General features: G+C 38.4%; 1 protein-coding gene across 5 annotated transcripts in view; it reads left to right on the top strand.

Moving 5' to 3' along the window:
• Positions 1-18,278, top strand: part of TERF1 (telomeric repeat binding factor 1) — a 40,392-nt gene extending 22,114 nt beyond the window's left edge. For 4 of the 5 annotated variants that reach the window (XM_045063202.1, XM_045063201.1, XM_045063200.1 and 1 more), the window contains 2 exons: positions 12,858-12,964; positions 17,154-18,278. In XM_045063202.1, the coding sequence (XP_044919137.1) occupies positions 12,858-12,964; positions 17,154-17,330 (284 nt within the window). In that variant the 3' untranslated portion in view covers positions 17,331-18,278. Of the gene's footprint in view, positions 1-7,800; positions 7,978-12,857; positions 12,965-17,153 lie in introns of those variants that run through there. The other variant, XR_006601519.1, reaches the window with a different exon arrangement.
• Positions 18,279-23,835: the final 5,557 nt, after the last annotated feature.

Genomic DNA, 23,835 nt, shown 5'->3' with positions numbered 1-23,835 from the left:
TACTCATAGTACAGTTTTAGAAGTAGAGAATTGATGTGTCCTTGAAAGTGGTCCAGCCCTTGCCCTCCCTACTACAATAGCCAGAGACACTTCCGAAAGCCAAAGCACAAAGGACTAAATGCCATACCTTCATAGAGTTAGAAAGTTATTACTTAGTTTAGAAAGTTAGCTATTCTGATTGCCTAACTTAGAGTACTTATGCTATGATGGTACACTGCTTCTCTACCTTAACTTTATTCAACAACTTGAAATATTTACTTAATCTGAAACATACCATGGTTATCATGATAGTTATGTTCTGTAAAGTTACTGTGGTTGGTGAATACTAAGCATTACTGGGGAATTACAGGGTTAGATTCCTTTCAGCCTCTTGTCACCAGTTTTGTCAGCTGATAAATACATACCCTTATTCAGTGTGTTTCTGTGTTTCTGTTTAAAGATACTAATATATAATGTTGATTCATTAACCTTGAATTTGTGGTAAAGTAGCAGTGTGTAACTCATGCCTAGATGAAGCTTTCTTTTTTTTTTTTTAATATAATTTTTTATTTTTTATAAACATATATTTTTATCCCCAGGGGTACAGGTCTGTGAATCACCAGGTTTACACACTTCACAGCACTCACCAAAACACATACCCTCCCCAATGTCCATAATACCACCCCTTTCTCCCAAACCCCCTCCCCCCAGCAACCCTCAGTTTGTTTTGTGAGATTAAGAGTCACTTATGGTTTGTCTCCCTCCCAATCCCATCTTCTTTCATTTATTCTTCTCGTACCCACTTAAGCCCCCATGTTACATCACCACTTCCTCATATCAGGGAGATCATATGATAGTTGTCTTTCTCTGCTTGACTTATTTCGCTAAGCATGATACGCTCTAGTTCCATCCATGTTGTCGCAGATGGCAAGATTTCATTTCTTTTGATGGCTGCATAGTATTCCATTGTGTATATATACCACATCTTCTTGATCCATTCATCTGTTGATGGACATCTAGGTTCTCTCCATAGTTTGGCTATTGTGGACATTGCTGCTATAAACATTCGAGTACACGTGCCCCTTTGGATCACTACGTTTGTATCTTTAGGGTAAATACCCAATAGTGCAATTGCTGGGTCATAGGGCAGTTCTATTTTCAACATTTTGAGGAATCTCCATGCTGTTTTCCAGAGAGGTTGCACCAGCTTGCATTCCCACCAACAGTGTAGGAGGGTTCCCCTTTCTCCGCGTCCTCGCCAGCATCTGTCATTTCCTGACTTGTTGATTTTAGCCATTCTGACTGGTGTGAGGTGATATCTCATTGTGGTTTTGATTTGTATTTCCCTGATGCCGAGTGATATGGAGCACTTTTTCATGTGTCTGTTGGCCATCTGGATGTCTTCTTTGCAGAAATGTCTGTTCATGTCCTCTGCCCATTTCTTGATTGGATTATTTGTTCTTTGGGTGTTGAGTTTGCTAAGTTCTTTATAGATTCTGGACACTAGTCCTTTATCTGATAGGTCATTTGCAAGTATCTTCTCCCATTCTGTCAGTTGTCTTTTGATTTTGTTAACTGTTTCCTTTGCTGTGCAAAAGCTTTTGATCTTGATGAAATCCCAATAGTTCATTTTTGCCCTTGCTTCCCTTGCCTTTTGCGTTGTTCCTAGGAAGATGTTGCTGCGGCTGAGGTCAAAGAGGTTGCTGCTTGTGTTCTCCTCAAGGATATTACTGGATTCCTTTCGCACATTGAGGTCCTTCATCCATTTTGAGTCTATTTTTGTGTGTGGTGTAAGGAAATGGTCCAATTTCATTTTTCTGCATGTGGCTGTCCAATTTTCCCAGCACAATTTATTGAAGAGGCTGTCTTTTTTCCATTGGACATTCTTTCCTGCTTTGTCGAAGATTAGTTGACCATAGAGTTGAGAGTCTATTTCTGGGCTCTCTATTCTGTTCCATTGATCTATGGGTCTGTTTTTGTGCCAGTACCATGCTGTCTTGATGATGACAGCTTTGTAATAGAGCTTGAAGTCCGGAATTGTGATGCCACCAACGTTGGCTTTCATTTTCAATATCCCTTTAGCTATTCGAGGTCTTTTCTGGTTCCATATAAATTTTAGAATTATTTGTTCCATTTCTTTGAAAAAGATGGATGGTACTTTGATAGGAATTGCATTAAATGTGTAGATTGCTTTAGGTAGCATAGACATTTTCACAATATTTATTCTTCCAATCCAGGAGCATGGAACATTTTTCCATTTCTTTGTGTCTTCCTCAGTTTCTTTCATGAGTACTTTATAGTTTTCTGAGTATAGATTCTGTGCCTCTTTGGTTAGGTTTATTCCTAGGTATCTTATGGTTTTGAGTGCAATTGTAAATGGGATTGACTCCTTAATTTCCCTTTCTTCTGTCTTGCTGTTGGTGTAGAGAAATGCAACTGATTTCTGTGCATTGATTTTATATCCTGACACTTTACTGAATTCCTGTATAAGTTCTAGCAGTTTTGGAGTGGAGTCTTTTGGGTTTTCCACATATAGTATCATATCATCTGCGAAGAGTGATAATTTGACTTCTTCTTTGCCGATTTGGATGCCTTTAATGTCCTTTTGTTGTCTGATTGCTGAGGCCAGGACCTCTAGTACTATGTTGAATAGCAGTGGTGATAATGGACATCCCTGCCGTGTTCCTGACCTTAGCAGAAAAGCTTTCAGTTTTTCTCCATTGAGAATGATATTTGCGGTGGGTTTTTCATAGATGGCTTTGATGATATTGAGGTATGTGCCCTCTATCCCTACACTTTGAAGAGTTTTGATCAGGAAGGGATGCTGTACTTTGTCAAATGCTTTTTCAGCATCTATTGAGAGTATCATATGGTTCTTGTTCTTACTTTTATTGATGTGTTGTATCACATTGACTGATTTGTGGATGTTGAACCAACCTTGCATCCCTGGAATAAATCCCACTTGGTCGTGGTGAATAATCTTTTTAATGTACTGTTGAATCCTATTGGCTAGTATTTTGTTGAGTATTTTCGCATCTGTGTTCATCAAGGATATTGGTCTATAGCTCTCTTTTTTGGTGGGATCCTTGTCTGGTTTTGGGATCAAGGTGATGCTGGCCTCATAAAATGAGTTTGGAAGTTTTCCTTCCATTTCTATTTTTTGGAACAGTTTTAGGAGAATAGGAATTAGTTCTTCTTTAAATGTTTGGTAGAATTCCCCCGGGAAGTCGTCTGGCCCTGGGCTTTTGTTTGTTTGGAGATTTTTAATGACTGTTTCAGTCTCCTTACTGGTTATGGGTCTGTTCAGGCTTTCTATTTCTTCCTGGTTCAGTTGTGGTAGTTTATTTGTTTCTAGGAATGCATCCATTTCTTCCAGATTGTCAAATTTATTGCCGTAGAGTTGCTCATAGTATGTTCTTATAATAGTTTGTATTTCTTTGGTGTTAGTTGTGATCTCTCCTCTTTCATTCATGATTTTATTTATTTGGGTTCTTTCTCTTTTCTTTTTGATAAGTCTGGCCAGGGGTTTATCAATTTTATTAATTCTTTCAAAGAACCAGCTCCTACTTTCGTTGATTTGTTCTATTGTTTTTTTGGTTTCTATTTCATTGATTTCTGCTCTGATCTTTATGATTTCTCTTCTCCTGCTAGGCTTAGGGTTTCTTTCTTGTTTTTTCTCCAGCTCCTTTAGGTGTAGGGTTAGATTGTGTACCTGAGACCTTTCTTGTTTCTTGAGAAAGGCTTGTACCGCTATATATTTTCCTCTCAGGACTGCCTTTGTTGTGTCCCACAGATTTTGAACTGCTGTATTTTCATTATCATTTGTTTCCATGATTTTTTTTCAATTCTTTAATTTCCCGGTTGACCCATTTATTCTTTAGAAGGATGCTGTTTAGTCTCCATGTATTTTGGTTCTTTTCAAACTTCCTTTTGTGGTTGAGTTCTAGCTTTAGAGCATTGTGGTCTGAAAATATGCAGGGAATGATCCCAATCTTTTGATACCGGTTGAGTCCTGATTTAGGACTGAGGATGTGATCTATTCTGGAGAATGTTCCATGTGCACTAGAGAAGAATGTGTATTCTGTTGCTTTGGGATGAAATGTTCTGAATATATCTGTGATGTCCATCTGGTCCAGTGTGTCGTTTAAGGCCTTTATTTCCTTGCTGATCTTTTGCTTGGATGACCTGTCCATTTCAGTGAGGGGAGTGTTAAAGTCCCCTACTATTATTGTATTATTGTTGATGTGTTTCTTTGATTTTGTTATTAATTGGTTTATATAGTTGGCTGCTCCCACGTTGGGGGCATAGATATTTAAAATTGTTAAATCTTCTTGTTGGACAGACCCTTTGAGTATGATATAGTGTCCTTCCTCATCTCTTATTATAGTCTTTGGCTTAAAATCTAATTGATCTGATATAAGGATTGCCACTCCTGCTTTCTTCTGATGTCCATTAGCATGGTAAATTCTTTTCCACCCCCTCACTTTAAATCTGGAGGTGTCTTCGGGCTTAAAATGAGTTTCTTGGAGGCAACATATAGATGGGTTTTGTTTTTTTTATCCATTCTGATACCCTGTGTCTTTTGACAGGGGCATTTAGCCCATTAACATTCAGGGTAACTATTGAGAGATATGAATTTAGTGCCATTGTATTGCCTGTAAGGTGACTGTTACTGTATATGGTCTCTGTTCCTTTCTGATCTACCACTTGTAGGCTCTCTCTTTGCTTAGAGGACCCCTTTCAAGATTTCCTGTAGAGCTGGTTTGGTGTTTGCAAATTCTTTCAGTTGTTGTTTGTCCTGAAAGCTTTTAATCTCTCCTTCTATTTTCAATGATAGCCTAGCTGGATATAGTATTCTGGGCTGCATGTTTTTCTCATTTAGTGCTCTGAAAATATCATGCCAGCTCTTTCTGGCCTGCCAGGTCTCTGTGGATAAGTCAGCTGCCAATCTAATATTTTTACCATTGTATGTTACAGACTTCTTTTCCCGGGCTGCTTTCAGGATTTTCTCTTTGTCATTGAGACTTGTAAATTTTACTATTAGGTGACGGGGTGTGGGCCTATTCTTATTGATTTTGAGGGGCGTTCTCTGAACCTCCTGAATTTTGATGCTCGTTCCCTTTGCCATATTGGGGAAATTCTCCCCAATAATTCTCTCTAGTATACCTTCTGCTCCCCTCTCTCTTTCTTCTTCTTCTGGGATCCCAATTATTCTAATGTTGTTTCGTCTTATGGTGTCACTTATCTCTCGAATTCTCCCCTCGTGGTCCAGTATCTGTTTGTCCCTCTTTTGCTCAGCTTCTTTATTCTCTGTCATTTGGTCTTCTATATCACTAATTCTTTCTTCTGCCTCATTTATCCTAGCAGTGAGAGCCTCCATTTTTGATTGCACCTCATTAATAGCTTTTTTTATTTCAACTTGGTTAGATTTTAGTTCTTTTATTTCTCCAGAAAGTGCTTTTATATCTCTCGAGAGGGTTTCTCTAATATCTTCCATGCCTTTTTCGAGCCCGGCTAGAACCTTGAGAATTGTCATTCTGAACTCTAGATCTGACATATTACCGATGTCTGTATTGATTAGGTCCCTAGCCTTCGGTACTGCCTCTTGTTCTTTTTTTTGTGTTGAATTTTTCCGTCTTGTCATTTTGTCCAGAGAAGAGTATATGAAGGGGCAAGTAAAATACTAAAAGGGTGGCAACAACCCCAGGAAAATATGCTTTATCCAAATTAGTAGAGATCCCAAATCGTGAGGGGGGAGAAAGTGGATAAAAAGAGGTTCAAAAAGGAAGAAAAAAAAAAAGAAAACAGAAAAGAATTTAAAAAAAAAAGAAAACACCTAAGAAAAATATAAAAAAGAAAAAATATATGTATTAGATAAACTAGTAAAAAATCGTTAAAAAAGAAAAAGGTAACAATTAAAAAAGAATTTTACCCGAAGGCGAGAAAAAAAAACAAAAAATGAAAAAGAAAAAAATTAAATTAACCGCAAGACTAAAAAAAATCACAGGGAAAAAACCATGAGTTCCGTGCTTTGCTTTCTCCTCCTCTAGAATTCTGCTGCTCTCCTTGGTATTGAAACCGCACTCTTTGGTAGGTGAACTTGGTCTTGGCTGGATTTCTTGTTGATCTTCTGGGGGAGGGGCCTGTTGTAGTGATTCTCAAGTGTCTTTGCCCCAGGCGGAATTGCACCGCCCTTACCTGGGGCCGGGGTGAGTAATCCGCTCGGGTTTGCTTTCAGGAGCTTTTGTTCCCTGAGCGCTTTCCGTAGAGTTCCAGAGGACGGGAATACAAATGGCGGCCTCCTGGTCTCCAGCCCGGAGGAGCCGAGACCCCAGGGCCGCACTCCTCAGTGCGCGCTCAGAGAACCGCGCCCAGTTACTCCCGTCTGCCTGACCTCCGGCCGCGCTCCGAGCTCACCGAGCCTGCGACCGGTTCAAGGTCACCCCGAGCTGTGATCTTACTGTCGGCTCTGTCTCTGTAGCCGGCTTTCCCGTTCCAATACCCACAAGCTCTGCGACACTCAGACACCCCCGATCCTTCTCTGACCCTGCGGGACCTGAGGCCACGCTGACCCCGTGTGGGCTTTGCCCCGGGTAGCCTCTGGAGCAATGTCCCTCAGCGGAACAGACTTTTAAAAGTCCTGATTTTGTGCGTGGTTGCTCCGCCGCTTGCCGGGAGCCGGCCCCTCCCCCCGGGGTCTATCTTCCCGTTGCTTTGGATTCACTTCTCCGCTGGTCCTACCTTTCAGAAAGTGGTTGTTTTTCTGTTTCCAGAATTGCTGTTCTTCTTCTCTTCGATCTGCTGATGGATTTTCAGGTGTTTGCAATCTTTAGATAAGCTATCTAGCTGATCTCCGGCTAGCTGAAGTAGTCTCGGCCTGCTACTTCTCCGCCATCTTGACTCCTCTCCTAGATGAAGCTTTCTAACACACATTTTTTTTTTTTTTTCCTGTTGGGAACATTCTAGTGTTCTTTCACTTAGGAACAGCATCTCCACAATACATCTTGGGGCCATTTTAAAAAGCTATAGTACCCCAAAACACAAATTGTTGCATTAAGTAGAATCTAAAAAAGACAGTTATTTATAACATTGCTAAAACATGAAGGCAAAGCATCACTTTGCTTAAGCTTAGCTGGGAGCACACATATCAGGTGAGATAATTTTTTTTACAGCGATCACAAGTAGGCAGAGAGGCAAGCAGAGAGAGAGGGGGAAGCAGGCTCCCTGCTGAGCAGAGAGCCGGATGTGGGGCTCGATCCCAGGACCCTGGGATCATGACCTGAGCCGAAGGCAGAGGCTTTAACCCACTGAGCCACCCAGGCGTCCCCTTTTTTATTTGCTCTGTTCATGTCCATCAGTGACCACAAAAGCACAATATACAAAAGTGTATTGATTTTAGAGTACAAATTATTAGCAGGGAAGTAAATTCACAAATACAGAATCCATGAATAATGACGATTGACTGTGGAATCTAGCTACCCTCCTTATTGGATTTAGAATTTATTCTTATAAAAGACATTGCTTGATTTAAAAAACACGCAACAATAACCAACAAAAAATCCTTAAAAGTAGTCCATAGGGGCACCTGGGTGGCTCAGACGGTTGGGCACCTGCATTCGGCTCAGATCATGATTCCAGGGTCCTGGAATCTAGCCCCATGTCGGGCTCCCAGCTTAGTGGGGAGTCTGCGTCTGCCTCTGCCTCCCCTTCTTGTGCTCTGTCTCTCTCTCTCTCAAATGAATAGATTAAAAAATCTTTTAAAAAGTCCATAATTGTTTTAAATTACAAATCTTTAAAAAAATATTTATTTATTTGTCACAGAGAGAGAGAACGCGCACAAGCAGAGTGGCAGGCAGAGGCAGAGAGAGAAGCAGGCTCCCTGCTGAGCAAGGAGCCTGATGTGGGACTTGATCCCAGAACCCTGGGATCGTGACTGAGCTGAAGGCAATGGCTTAATCGACTGAGCCACCCAGGCGTCCTTTAAATTATGATTTGATTGTAAGTTTCTCCTTGGTATGTATTCAGTCAGCAAATATTCACAGAACCTACACTACATTCTAGATACTGTGTGAATGAATGAATGAACAAGTACATGCATGCAAGGATTTTTTTTAAACTTCGTTGATCCACACCTAGCAGCTTGTGGTCAATATGAAAATAATAGATGCACCAGCTTGATGACAGGGACATAGTAGGGCTGCAATAAGTATTAATTGAATACATTCATAATTGATGGCTGGTGACAGGGCCAGTATTAACTAGTATTTGTAAATTAAAGCTCTAAAACATTTACATCCATAAATACTGTTGTCTTCATTTTAAAAATGGTAAAGTTAAACTCAAATAACTGCTTCATGTTGTTATTCCAAAATTGTGTCTGCATCTATTACTGCAAAATGGCTAGGAATCATAATTCTAAGCTAAAATAATTTGGGGATTCTGAACTTTTAATTTCATAATACAAAATCCAAAGAAGTAGAGGCACATTTTTTTAGATTCTAAGTAGTTGATTAGTAGTTAAACTCTAAGAACTGTAACCTCATTACAGACTGGTTTGACAATGACTGTGGATATTGAGCCTAGAAGATCCTGAGTTTTAGTACATTTTTCAACTTTTTGTTAGATGTTAGTAATATATGCGTACACTTTTTTTTTTTTACTTCTAGTTTGCTTAAAAGGTATGCAGTATCCTCTCTCTTCATAGAGGATATTAGTTTTGTTTATGCTGAATTTTTTCAGATTTGTAAAATTGCCATGTACTTTTAAAAAATCAGGTGATTCAGAGAACTTGAAAGAAAGAAAATCAACTAAATTCTTTCTGTGCAGAAAAAACTTACCAGCATTCAGTGAAATGATGTGTAAACTCATTTAATCTTCACAACCTTACAAGTACCTTTTTTTAAAAAATTCATCCCCATTTTACGGGTGAAGCCACTACAAAAAGAAATTAAGTAAAATATACTTGGTCACAGAAATAGTGAACCAAACTAGAATTTGCAGTTAACCTTCTTGGGGTGCCTGGGTGGCTCAGTGAGTTAAGCAACTGCCTTCAGCTTAGTCATGATTTCAAGATCCTGGAATCAAGCCCCATGTTGGGGCTCCCTGCTGAGTGGGAGCCTGCTTCTCCACATCTGCTACTCCCCCTACCTGTGCACTCTCTCTCTTTCCCTCTCAAATAAATAAATCTAAAAAAGAAAAAAAAATTGACCTTTTTTAAGTAAGCTCTATGCCCAACATGGGGCTTGAAGTCACAACCCCAAGATCAAGAGGTTCATGCTCTGCCAGCTGAACTGGCCGGGCAAAATCGGACACTGACTGCAGTGCCTGTGCTTTTAATTGCTGGACTAGACTATGTCAGTGGAAAAATAGTCAAAAATTCAGAAAAATGTGATTAGATTACATGTTACTTTAAAACACATTAACATTTTGAATTTCATGTAAATGCTATTTCATAAGAAGTATTTCAATAATCTGTATGATTCCTCCAAAATGAAGGGATATAGAATTTGAAATGCTTCAAGAGGTTGAATCAGGTTGCCTCTGTAATCTTAAATTTAAATTTTAGACTGTTGAAGGACTTCATCTAAAAAGGGTGGTATTATGGGGCACCTGGGTGGCTCAGTGGGTTAATCCTCTGCCTTCGGCTCAGGTCATGATCTCGGGGTCCTGGGATCGGGCCCCGCATCGGGCTCCCTGCTCGGCGGGGGGGCCTGCTTCCTCCTCTCTGTCTCCTCTCTGCCTGTGTCTCTGCCTACTTGTGATCTCTGTCAAATAAATAAATAAAATCTTTTTAAAAAATCAAAATAAATAAATAAATAAATAAAAAGGGTGGTATTAGCCAGCAACAACAAAAACTTCTCCCACTAATTCCCAGTTTTTCAATTACTTGAAATTAATAATTGAATTAATTTTTAAATTATTTTGTATGATAAAAGTTTGTAGAATTCTCTTCTCTAGCCATAATTTCCAAAGGAGTTTAATCTATTTAAACTGATTTATTGCTGATTACCAATCCTTTGACCATCATGTCCTCATTCTATACCTCTTGTTCTGCTACATTTTTTTAAAAAGATGGGATTATAAGTACTATATTTCTAAATATTTACATCACTGAGAAGCTCTGCTCTTCTTTTTTCTTTTTGGGGTGAGAAAGGGAATTTACTGCCTCGTACTCATAATTTCAGAGGTACGTTAGCTAGCGACAAGTGTGGCTGGCTGGATCCAGCTACTCAAGCATTTTTGTCAGACCTGGTTCCTCTGTGTCCCTCAGCTCCACTTTTCTCTGTGATGGCTTCCCTTCCGGGAAGACTCTCTTCAAGTGGCAACCCCTGACAGATTCTCCTGTCATCACTGAAGTGGAAGATGTTCTTTTCTTTCTCTTTTCTTTTTTTTTTAAATTGAAGTATAGTTAACACACAATGTTGCGTTAGTTGTGTGTGTTTAGTGTAATAATTGGACAGCTCTATGTATTATGCTGTGCTTACTCCAACGGTAGATACCATCTGTCTCCATACTTCATTATTACAATAAAAAAAAAAAACACTGACATAGGGACTATGCTGTACCTTGAATGTGTACTGTTTTTTGCTTAAAGGGAAATTTTAGCTAAACGTAATATTCTTCAGAGATACTTTTCTTTAAACTTTGCAGATACCGATCCATTTTTTGACTTTATAAGTGCTGCTATGGACAAGTCTAATGTCAGCTTTTCTTCCCTCTTTGTATGTGAGTTGCCTATTATTCATAGATTCCCAGATCTTTTTTAATATGTGCATTTAATGCTATAAACTCCCCTTTAATTACTGCTTTAGTTTCATCCCACAGATTTTGAGATGTTGTTTATTCATTTAGTCCAAAATATTTTTTTCATTTCCTTAAGACTTTCTCTCTGACTTCTGGGCTATTTAGAAGCTGTCTGTTTAATTTCCAAATAATTAAGGGTATTTCAGATATCTTTCTTTTAGTGCTTTCCAATTTAATTCTGTTTGGGACTGAGAATATACTTTGTAGGATTCTTTTTTTAATTTAAGATTTGTTTTCTAGTACATGGTAGGGCCTGTGTTGGTGAGTGTTGATGTGCACTTGAATGTGAATTCTGTTGTAAAATATCAGGTCAAGTCGATTCATAGTGCTGTTCAGATTTTGTGTGTGCTTGCCTACTTTTGCCTGTTCGTTCCACCAATTACTGAGAGACAATATTAAAACCTGTAATTACGAATTTTGTTATTAATTATTAATCTGTGCTAATTTGTTAATTTCCTTTTCTGCCTTTTTAGTCTTCTAGCACCTGTTTAAACAATTTGCAGTATGAAAATCTCTGTTTGTAACTAGTGTGGTTTCCATTTTCCTGACTAGAGCCTAACCAGCACATATGGTCTGTTCCTGCAACAATGCCAGATTGTCTAAATTACTGTAGTTTCATAATAACTCAGTATTTGGTTGGGAAATTCCCTTCATTTTACTGTTCTTCAGGAATATCTTGACAGTTCTTGGTGTTTTAATCATCCATATTGTCAGGGAAAACCTGCTACCACTCCACAGGTGTCAGAAGTAGCCAATACGACTTAACGAGTCAGAGCAAAACAGTTTATTACAGCACAAGTAGCATGGTATCAGCATAATTGTGCTGGATTCTTTATTCGAAGTCCCACAGGCAGTGCGGTAGGCCCCAGATCGATGCTGTGCAGGCAGATAGGTTGTACTGTAACTGAGAAACTTGGTGCCAGGGGCCTGCCTCTTTTGGAGTAAGCAGCAAAACAGGATTGCAAAATGGGATAGCAAACATCCAGTCCCCTCCCCACGAGAGGGTAGTTACGTGGTGGTCAGGCTTTGGTTCCTTTGACCTACTTGGGTGCCTATTTGACTACAAAACTGTTTAGTATCAGGAAACAAATAAACCTTGTACATTCAGCAAAAACTGCAGGGATGCTCAGGGCTGGTGGTGAACTACTCATAACACATACAATTTTAGAATAATGTTAAGTTCTACAAAAAGCCCTGTTGAAATTTTCATTTGAAAGTGCATTTTAACAGTAAATACTTTTGGAAAGAACAAACACAATTATTATATATTGGTATTAATTATAGACTTTATATTAATTATGTTGTCTTCCTATGCACGAACAGAAGCACATTAGTTTGTCATATATTTTCTTAAAATGTATAGTGTATATATATATATACACACACACATATATGATGGAGGTTTTTATTTTACTACATAGAGATCTTGACCACTGTTAGATTTATCCCTAAGAATATTATATATTTTGTTAGTATTGTAAATATTATTTTTGATTGTTTCAAATATTTTAACTATTGCTAATGAACAAATACCGTTGAGCTTTGTTTATTGATCTTCTATCCAGCCATCTAAACTCTTTAATTCTGTTTGTAGATTCTTTAAGATTGTTTATATAAACAGGTTTTTTTTCAGTTAACAGTTCTCTTTTCAGTTACGTATACATCTTGTCTTACTAAACTGACTATAACTAAGAAAGAAGAAATGAAGGAAGGGCTGTAGTTCTTAAACTAGGTTAAATATTCCTTAAATATTATCTTAAGAAAATTTCAACAATTCTTTAAGATAAAATATTATTCCGTTTTTTAACAGATGATGAAAAAGGACAAGTTCTGGGAGGTTGAGATAACTTGTTTAAAGACATAAAAGAATCAGCATTCAATATCCACTATTTTCAGAAACTTATCTTTGCATTGTACTCTGCTGCTTCCAGATTCAAAGGGGAAAAAATTAAGCAGATAGAGTTCTTTTTATTTAAAATAGCTAAGTACTAGATAGAATTTCATGGTAACCTTTAAAAATATCTCCCTTTTTATTTTAATGTGAAGCAATTTTTGATGATTTTTTCTACTTCTAGGTGAAAGAATGAAAAGACTTAGGAGAAAAGCTGCTGAAAATAAGAGACGACATGTTTTGAATAGTCAGCCAGGAACTTCTAAAAAACCACAATCTAGGAAAAAACAGGTATTTATTATATTTAAATAAAACTTAATGGACATTAATTCAATTATTTCAAATTATTTCTGCTCAACCATGGAAGATCTTTTTTTTTTTTTTTTAAGATTTTATTTATTTATTTGACAGAGAGAGATCACAAGTAGGCAGAGAGGCAGGCAGAGAGAGAGGAAGGGAAGCAGGCTCCCTGCTGAGCAGAGAGCCCAATGCAGGACTCGATCCCAGGACCCTGAGATCACGATCAGAGCCGAAGGCAGCGGCTTAACCCACTGAGCCACCCAGGCGCCCCAACCATGGAAGATCTTGAATGTAAAATGTTTCCACTTCACCATCTTTGATTTTGCCATGTTGGATTAATTGGCCAATCCTAAGTTCCAAAAAAAAAAAAAAAATACTTCACTTGTATTTTTAAAACAGCCCTAAGTTGGATTTTGGATAATACATTTATTTAGAATTATTGTGATACTATCATAAGGTCTATTTATCAATGTAAAGTGGGACTTAAATCCACATTATAAGCTTTTATAGTCATATCTTCCTAATCGGGATCCTATTTATTTATTTATTTATTTATTTTTAAAAGATTTTATTTATTTATTTGACATAGAGAGAAATCACAAGCAGGCAGAGAGAGGGGGAAGCAGGCTCCCTGCCAAGCAGAGAGCCCATGCAGGGCTTGATCCCAAAACCTTGAGATCATGACCCGAGCCGAAGGCAGGGGCTTAACCCACTGAGCTATCTGGGCGCCCCTGGGGATCCAATTTAAATATGGTCCTTCTGTGCTTTAAAAAAAGAAGAACCCATTTGATAGGGAATTTTTCTATTCAGAAAGTTAAGATGGGTCCATTTTAGGACTCACTTCATTTCTGCACTCAGTGATTATAGTCCTATGCCATCTGTCCAGTGCCTCAAACCATTGTTTCTTGTATTTTATCTGATTTTCTAGTTTTTTTTATAGCAAGTGAATAAATCTAGTCCTTTTTATCATAGCTAGAAGTTGAAGGTGATCTAGTACTTTTTTCTTATTCTCCTTTATTTAAATGAGATTTTCTTTTACCCCTTTGAAAAGCTATTTGTTAATAGTTCATGTTGAGACACAGGCTAGGGTCAAATTCCAGGTTACTGGGACTATCTTTTGTGTCTGAAGTGAACATAGCAAGCAATTCCTACTTCATGAGCTTTTGTATTGTATCAGATATCATCTGTGCACTCTATTAAAGGTAATTCATTCATATTTGAACAAGAAAAACTGTCATATATATGAAATTTGCATGAACCAAGGACTACTTTTTAAAATTGAACAAAACTGTAGCAGCTTCTTACACAACAGAAATTCTTAACTTGGGGACTATAAAAGTGATATTTTAAGGTTAGTGTAAGTGGCCTCTGAAATGTTATGTGAGGTTGTGTATGTCTTCACTGGTCTGTGAAATGGATCCATAGGTTTTATTATTCTCAAAGATTTATGTGACCCCAAAGATTAATAATCCACTGCTGAAGTACTTTTAATCGGTAAATCCATCTCTCTCTTTTTTAAACTCCTCACCCACACACGGAAAATTTACATCTCCTTTGATTTTGCATCAGTGTCAAGCAGTGAATTGAAATTTGTAGGAGTGGTGACTGGTGAGAGAAGTGGCTGGGCTGGTCACCGCAGACTGCCACTGGAGGATGTCCTCTTGGTCTTTGTCTAGAGATCAGTTAGCCATGCGCACCATGCACTCAAGACAGCCCGGTTGCCAAGACATGGCACCTCAGACAAACTTCTGCAAGGGGTTTAATTATGGTCAGTGCCAGTTTTATGGCATTGAGCTGTACACGAGAGTTTTCATCTCAGGTTTGTCTTCTTGAAGCTACCTTGAGTTCTTTTTAATAGTGCATCAGACAACTGAGTTCAAATTTTTTAATTGTAGTGAAATATACGTAACAAAATTTACACTTAACTGTATTAAAGTGTATATAGTTCAGTGGCATTAAACACATTCATATTATTTTGCCATTACCATCATCCATCCACAGAACACTTTTCAACTTGAAAAACAAAAGCTATATCCATTAGGGGCACCTGGGTGGCTCAGTCATTAAGCATCTGCCTTCGGCTCAGGTCATGATCCCAGGGTGCTGGGATTGAGTTCCCATGGGGCTCCCTGCTTGGCGTCCCTCTCCCGCTCCCACTGCTTGTGTTCCTTCTCTCACTGTGTCTCTCTGTCAAATAAATAAATAAAATCTTTAAAAACAAAAGACAGAAAACAAAGCTATAGTCATTAAACCCTGACTCCCTCTTAGCCCCTCTCCCATGCCTCTGGCAACCACCATTCTACTTTCTGTCTCCAAGTTTGACTGTTTTATGTACCTCTCCTGCAAGTGGAATCCTGCAATAATGTCCTTTAGTATTTGACTTCCTTCATTTAGCGTAATGTCCTCAGGTTTCATCCATGTTACAGTATGTGTCACAATTAACTTACTTTTTAAGGATAAATGATATCACTATATTTATATACCACATTTTGTTTATCCATCCATCCATCAGCAGATAACTTGGATTGCTTCCAACTTTTGCCTCCTAACGCTGTTACCAACATGTGTGTACAGATTTCTCTTCAAGTCCCTGTTTTCAGTTCTTCTAGAATATACCACAAGTAGAATTACCAGATCACATAATAATTGTATTTAATTTTTTTTGAGGAACTACCATTCTGCTTTCCACAGTGGTCACAAGTTTTTCATTTCTTCCCACAGTGCGTAAGAGTTACAATTTCCCCACAGCCTTACCAATACTTAGTATTTTTCTGTGGTATTTTTTTTGTTGTTTTTTGGGGGGGTTTTTTGATGATAGATGTGAAAATGGGTGTGAGGTAGTGTTTTGCGGTTTTGATTTGCATTTCCCTAATGGTTAGTGATGTTAAGCATCTTTTCATTTACTTATTGGCCATTTGTGGATCTTTGGAGAAATGTCTGTAAAGTTCTTTGCTCCTTTTTAAACTTTTTTATAGCTTTGTAACATAATAACAAAATTTTTCTTAATCCTTCTTAAGTGTATGGTTCAGTGGCATTAAATGCATTCACATTGTTTATGCAACCAGTTTCTGACTTTTTCATATTGTGAATCTAAAACCCTACCCATTAAACATTCTCATTCTCCCTTCTTCCCATCCCCTGGAATCCACTATTTTACTTTGTTTCTGTGAGTTTGACTATTCTAGATACCTCATGTAAGTGAAATCCTTACACTATATTTTCATGACTTGATGAATGGATTTTTAAAGAAAATAGGAAATTCAGCTGGGGAAATTAATCCTAGTCTTGACACAGTACATAATCACTCAGATAGTCATTTGCTCCTTAAGCATGTCAGCAAAAGGGGTAGGTTAGTTGGTCACTTGTAGCAAAAGCTACATGTATGGTACTAATTTGATTTTTAAAAAATTTTTAGCCATTTTCTCCAAAAGAAAACAGTATGTTTTGAATTAATCTTTTTTAGTTGCATTTTTAAGAATTTGTTTTCGGGAAAATTTGAGGTTTATGGCTGTGTATACTTTACCTAACATAGACCTGGGTTTTTACTGGGTTCATTAGTAAAATAATAAATATTTAAATATTAAAAATTAAAATTAAATATTAAGTATTAAATATTCATAAGTTCTATTTAGAGTTACATGGGAAGTACTAGTACTAAGCAGTACTAGTATGGGGATGCCTGGGTGGCTCAATCAGTTGAGCGTCTGACTCTTGGTTTTGGCTCAGGTCGTGAACTCAGGGTTGTGGGATCCAGATGAGCTCTGGGTTGGGCTCCCTGCTCAGCGGAGAATCTGCTTCTCTCCCTCTGCCTCTTCTTGTGAGCATGTACTCTATCCATCTCTCTCTTTCTCTTTCTTTCCAGAATTAATAAATCTTTTTTTAAAAGGGCGAAGGGAGAATAGCAGTTTGATAACAATTGTAGGAAAGCATGGCAGGAGACAATGTAGGCTTAAAGTCTGATGAATTGGGTTGGATTAGCTCTGCTAAGGAGCATTGGGCTCCTTCCTCAGCAGGAATCTGCTTCTCCCTCTCCCTCTGCCTGCCACTCGCCTTGCTTGTGCTTACTCTCTCAGTCAAATAAATAAATAAAATGTTAAAAAAAAAAAAAAGTTGGATTTATAGTAAGTATGTTTTTTAAAGAATTGTTTCTGTGAATAACTGTTCTGCATTTTATCAAAAGGCATGGCTTTGGGAAGAAGACAAGAATCTGAGATCCGGTGTGAGGAAATACGGAGAAGGAAACTGGTCTAAAATATTATTACATTATAAGTTCAACAACCGAACAGGCGTCATGTTGAAAGACAGATGGAGGACTATGAAGAAGCTAAAACTCATTTGCTCAGACAGTGAAGACTAAATGTTTTTGTAAAAGCTTGGTAAAAGGACAGTTAAATATTTTGGTCACTGCCTTTTGTTTGAAAGTTGGTGGTCATTGATGTATCTTAAAATTTTTGTCTAAAGCATTAACTTACGCTATAAGAGTAAGGTGAAATGCCATCATTGCATTCTTTAAGAATCTTTTTCCTTTAATGAAATATAAATTTGTTGAACCCTGGTGCTTTCAGTAACCCTGTCCTCAAATCCTATTCCTATTAAAAGAAAGTTGAAAAAATATATTTATTCCCATTAACCTATTCTGTGTTTGTAGGCTCACTTCATCTTTGTAACACACATTCAAGTGAAGTTTCTCTACAACTTGATTTAGGGCCTTAATATACTAGTTACTAATACATTTGTATATAGAATGATGCCTGTACAAAAGTAATCCATGAGTTGTAACATACTTAAATTTTCCTTTCAGTTGTTTCATATAGAGGAGGTAACTTAAAAATAGTAATACCCATAGGAGGAAAAGGTTTGTACTATTATCAAGAACAGCTTCATGTCTCATTAGGTACATTTAACTTTGTTCCAGTGTTAAAACTTTGATAAACATGGTTTTAAATCTGCTTTTAACCTGGTGTCATAAATGCCAGTTTCATTGACTTTTTTTTCTGTATTTTCATTTAATACATCAGTATTGGGCCTAAGTGGTATTCTATAAATGCTTAAATTAGTATTACCCATGATCATTTTAATGTCTGTGGTAATTGCTAAATAAACAAGGTCATCCATAATATACTGAACAGTTTTGAGTTTTCACAGCATTTTACTCTTTAGAGAATTTAGTCACAAGTGAAGAATTAGCATTTTGAGTTACATGTGTTTTATTTAATGAATGGAAATACTGAAGTACTGGTGTACACAGTTAAATGGTAGTATTTAATAATTTAAATTTCATTTCTTATTAAAGTTGCATACATTACTTTCCTGTTGTTCCTGAAGTTATGTCTTTATGCATATAGTAAACAGAAATGTGGATAATTACTGTATACTTCCTGATTCCATCTACCCCATTACCACTAGTTACTGTCAGTGTTTATTACAGACATGTTGATGGTAGTGCCAAAGTTAGCGACGTGAGCCAAGATGGACCCGTAAGTAAACCTCATTCCAAACATACCATAAATCATCAAATCCTAAGTTTCCACAAAATGTGAGATGCTCAATTATTTTATGTGCTCCTAAAAAAGATTAGAGTAATTACACTGTAGTGTGGTGCTTTCTTGAGAATTTTATTTTAGTTCTTAGAAGAGCTATTTTAATTTATTTAAAAATAAATTTCTATCACATAATTTATGGATGCATAAAAAGGAGACGCAAAATAAGTTCAATAATGTGTTTCTAAAACTACCTCCTATTAAGTCTGAAATCTTCTGAATTTTTTAATCAAAATTTTTGAGATAATTATAGATTCATATGCAGTTGCTAAGAAATGATGCAGAGAGATTCTTTATACTTTTTTCTCTCTGGTTTTTCTTCCCCTTAGTGTTCATAAAACTACAGCATACCGCCATGCACATTTTCCTAGTTTTACTTGTATGGTAGGTGTGTATTTAGTTCTAAATAATTTATCACTTGTGTAGGTTCACGTATTCACCAGCATAGGCGAGACCCGAGCAGCTCCCAGCACCATAAGGATTCCTCCTGTTGCTGCTCCTCTCCCTCTTGCATCGTTCCTCCAACCCCTGGCAGGCACTCATCTGTCCTCCATTTCTAAAATGTCATATTTTTAAAAGTGACAGTGACATCACCAAAAATGGTGGGGTGGGGAGCTCCCAAGGCTTTTCCCTTGACTCAGACAACTATTAAACTGACAAAAACTGTTAAAATCTAATTTTTGAAACTCTGGGTTATAATCAAAACCTAAAACAACTGGAGCAATGCCTAATAAAGAGACACTAAGTTTTGTAAGAAATTCTTGGTATGGCTTGATGGTGCCAAAGGGGACACTTTGTTCTTGCCTTGTTTTGACCTGTCTGACATTTCCCTGAGGGTCAAATTCAGAAATTGGCCCTTGTTTTTCACCCTCTGAGCTCTCAGGCTTTAAAAACTATGACCTAGGGGCACCTGAGTGGCTCAGTGGGTTAAGCCTCTACCTTTGGCTCAAGTCATGATCTCGGGTTCCTGGGATCGAGCCCCACTCGAGCTCTCTGCTCATCGGGGAGCCTGCTTTCCCCTTTCTCTCTGCCTGCCTCTCTGCCTACTTGAGATCTCTGTCAAATAAATAAATAAAATCTTGAAAAAAATTTAACAACAAACAAAACCCCTGTGACCTACAGCTGCCTAGTGTCAGAGGTGCCACACAAACCTGAAGTCTGCGGAAGAAGGTACATGGGGTGGTGAGGGAGGGGACAGTGAAGGGGCTTTGAAGCACTGGAGTAAATTAGGGAATCTGGAAGGCAGCCGGATGCCCAGGACTGCCCAGTCTCTGGAAAGACTTGGGAGGACCCTAGGTCTCTACCTCTGGTCTTTGAGCTTCATATGTACAGGAGGTGAAGGATAAGGCAGGATTGTCAGTGATCCAGATACCTGTTGAATGAGCCCCAGCTCATCTGTTAAGGCCAGGAGAATATCTTGATTTTCTTTTTGACTTGAGACACTTAAGGAAATCAAATGAAATAACTACTTGGCCTTTTTCCTTTGAATTAATGAGTGTAGCTATAGTTTGTTCGTGTATATAGTAATATCTGTTTGTACTACGTTTATTACATTGTTGAGCATTTGAGTTGTGGAAATAAAAACTCAGAAGTGAGAACAAGACAGGCTGTTCACTCAGCTTGCTGTAGCAAGGGAGTCAGCCATGACTACGTGGGATGTGCGGAGATACAGAAGTTTGTAAGGGGAAGGCTTTCAGGTGACAAAGCCGCAGGCATGCTCTGGTTGGAGGTCATTGGCATGAGGAAGCTGGAGCAGCAGGCATCTTATGTGATTGTTGGGGGGAAAATATTTGGCTTTCTCTGCTTGGTCCTGAGTTTGGACAAAAAAATCAGGATGTTGGCAGTCATCAACCGAGTCTCCACCATTCTGAGTGGTTGCTGCAGGGTCCCATTTGGTGACCTAAACTTGTTGCCACAAAGGTCGTGGGACAGAGTTTGTTGTCCTACAAGGTCTCCCCATTGTCCATTTTCATATTCCGTCTCAGAGTTGTTTCAGTTTATTGCTGCAAGGCTTTTCCAAATTACATGAAGTCTTATATTAGGAATAATATTGACTCTTAAATAAATGGAAAGGCTAGGTATGATACTTAATCCCTAAAGCAACCATTTTAAAGAACACATATCTACCAACAGATAAATTAAAAATAGAATATTAAAAATTACTCGGATAATCCAAAAGAAAGTGAAAGGGAAAACAGGAAGCAAAAACAAGCCACAGGGACAAATAAAAATTGGTACACTGGAATCCAACCACATCAATAATTACATTAAATGTCAGTGGTCTGAGCCAGGAGTTGGCAAGCTTTCCGTATAAAGGGCCAGAAAAATTTTAGGCTTTGTGGGTAGAACAGTGTGTCAAGTCTGCTTGGAATTAGCCATACACGTAGGTAATAAATGAGTGGCTGTGGCTGTGTTCCAATAAACTTATATTTACAAAAACAAGCAGCAAGATTCAGCTTGCAGGCTATAGTTTGCTGGCCCTGGCCTTTGAATTCTTAAATTTTGTTTTCTTTAAAATATGTAGGACTTTGGGGCGCCTGGGTGGCTCAGTGGGTTAAGCCTCTGCCTTGGGCTCTGATCGTGATGTCAGGGTCCTGGGATTGAGCCCTGCATCGGGCTCTCTGCTCAGCGGGAAGCCTGCTTCCCCCTCCCTCTCTGCTTGCTTCTCTGTCTACTTGTGATCTCTGTCTGTCAAATAAATAAATAAAATCTTTGAAAAAGAAATAAATAAGTGCGTAGGACTTTGTTCTGGTAAGCAGTTACTTCTGAAACTGGGAATGTCTTTCAGTTCCTATTTTTTTCTTCCAGATTTGACAATTTCCAAGTTTGGAACCACTTTTAAAGTAAATCAACAGTGTAGGGTTTCTGAAGACCAGCCTGGTGATGAGAATATGGGGTGCAGAATCACAAGACAGCAGACTGTAGTGACAGCCTTAATTAGGCCAAAGTAATGTGCTCCCACAATTCCTTAGAGAAAAGGGGACCATTTTTTATTTATTTCCAGTTCAGTCTTCCTGTAAGAATAGAGTCTTGTGGCATCCTTGTTTAATCATACCCCACTTTAGTCTGGCTTTGGGCTTTGCATTCTGCCCCTGTTGCTGAGGAAGAGAAGATGAAGTACTGTGAACGGGCACCCCTTGCCTCTGCTGAGTGGTGGAGCACAGCCTGCTGGAGGTGAAGAGACTGGCAGGGGCTACGGGTGGTGCTGGTCTGGAAAAGCAGCCCACCCAACATTCCTGGGTGGTGTGGGGACAATGGAGCGGGGGCCAGAGGGTGCGGCTGGAGCTCATCCACGCGGCTCCCACACTGTTTAACTACGGAAGGGAGTGGGCTTGCTGTCAACATCACTGGAGTCACTCCAGTGCCCTCTCTTGATAAAGCTTAGCTGTTAGGTCAAGAGACGTGTGTGCAGTTCTAGCTCCAGGATCACAAACCTCAGGGCACAGAAAGGGGTTTGCTGCTAAGAGCCAAAAAAATTGCTTCTGTTTTTTGTTTTGTTTTACTTAATAGTTCCCCACCACGTAACACCTTCATATGTCAAAATACTTGAATATGAAAGTAAGCCTTCATTTAAACCTATCCTGTGTTGAGAGAGCAAAAATAAAAAGACAATTTGACATAAGGAATGTGATGGTTTATATAATCTACACTTCTCAAAGGAAAAGAATCCTTTTTCAGTGTCTTTGTTTTTTATAAGAAAATTATTTAAAGAAAAGAATGTTTTCCCTTTCCACTTGAGTCCTTGAAGAGCTCACATCTGTCTTTGTCTTTATAAGTCTGTGAGCACTTTGGTTTGCATGAATTATAACTCTTGCAAAACCCTGATGAGGGGCCGGAACAGTGTTAATAATTACATGTCAGAGATGAGGAATCAAGCTTCATTTTTTCTGACTTGCATTGGCAGAATCGCATTGGTGACACAACTTTTATTTTTTCTTTATCAGGAAAAAAGGGCAGAATTCTCTTCCTTCTTTAGTCCAGGAATGTTGATGTCTCTCATAAAAAAGCCCAGCTCAGTATTCTCAATTCCAGTGGAACTTGGCAGCTGCAGCAGCAAGTAAAATATACAAGAATTCTTCAAAATGCACCTGTAATTGAAGTGTATTTTTCACTGTCAAGTATTTTTTTTTTTAATGATTTCAGAGATGCTTTTCTAAGTCTAATTCTAAGGCTTTCTACCACTACTAAGTGGTTAAAAACAACAGTAACAACTTTGAGGAGTTGCTATTCAAATGAATCTTACAATGAGCCCTTTTGCTTATGCTTCTGTATCTTGATTCCTTCGGCGTGGCTGTTGCTATCACCATTACTCCCCGGACAGGACACAGGAGACATTTCACTCCCCTCCGGTGCCCCTTCCCTAAACTCAGCACTTAGTTCTTCCCAGCCCTCCTATCACCATTACATTGCTAAGAGGTTCTGTTTGTTTGGATTGGTTTGGTTCATTTTTAGCACTCAATCTAATAGTGAAATATTTTGTGCTTTAGATATGGAGTCATTCTAAAAAATCAGAAGCCAATAAGCCTGTATTATGACTATACCTATATTATTCACATTAGATCTTCAAAATGTGACTAACTAATCTTGTATCCTGAATTCTTGCAACTTAAAGAAGTGTCAAGCTAAATTGTGTTCTCTTTCTCTTTCTCTCATTGTGTCCTCCTATCCATTCCCCCTACCCTAGTAGCTCCAAACCATGCCACATTTTAACCATATTTTCGTTTTGTTTTTTCTTAGAATTTTTATTGCCATTTTTACTAAAGTAATCCATGTTCACAGTTTTAAAAGTAAAATTGTTCTACATGGCTAAAATGGAAAACATTTCTGGGGCGCCTGGGTGGTTCAGTGGGTTAAAGCCTCTGCCTTCAGCTCAGGTCATGATCCCAGGATCCCAGGATCGAGCCCCACATCGCATGGGGCTCTCTGCTCAGCAGGGAGCCTACTTCCTCCTCCCTGTCTGCTTTTCTGCCTACTTGTGATCTCTGTCAGATAAATAAATAGGATCTTTAAAAATAAAATAAAATAAAATGGAAAACATTTCTTCCCTTCCACTGCCTTTCAGTTCTCCCTAAAGGTGATCATTTTGAATTCTTTCAACTCTTTTCTCAAGTATTGATTTTTTATATTTAATAAAAATATGCCCGCACTGCTGTTTATTTTCTAGTTCAAGGTATTAGATTATTGGATCCCACCCCCCCACCCCCCTGCTATACAGGGAGAGGTTTTAGGTCTCTTGCATGCTTTGCCCCCAAGCCCCAGCAAACACACACATTGTACCATGCATATGCTTCTCCTCCCCAGTTCTTCCAGAGTACCTATATC

Source organism: Mustela putorius, unplaced genomic scaffold (assembly GCF_011764305.1).
Source record: "Mustela putorius furo isolate JIRA1106 unplaced genomic scaffold, ASM1176430v1.1 tig00003846_pilon_pilon_pilon, whole genome shotgun sequence".
NCBI classification, from domain to species: Eukaryota; Metazoa; Chordata; class Mammalia; order Carnivora; family Mustelidae; genus Mustela; species Mustela putorius.
Note: the sequence above shows the minus strand (reverse complement) of the source record. Positions and strands in the feature narration are given on the sequence as shown.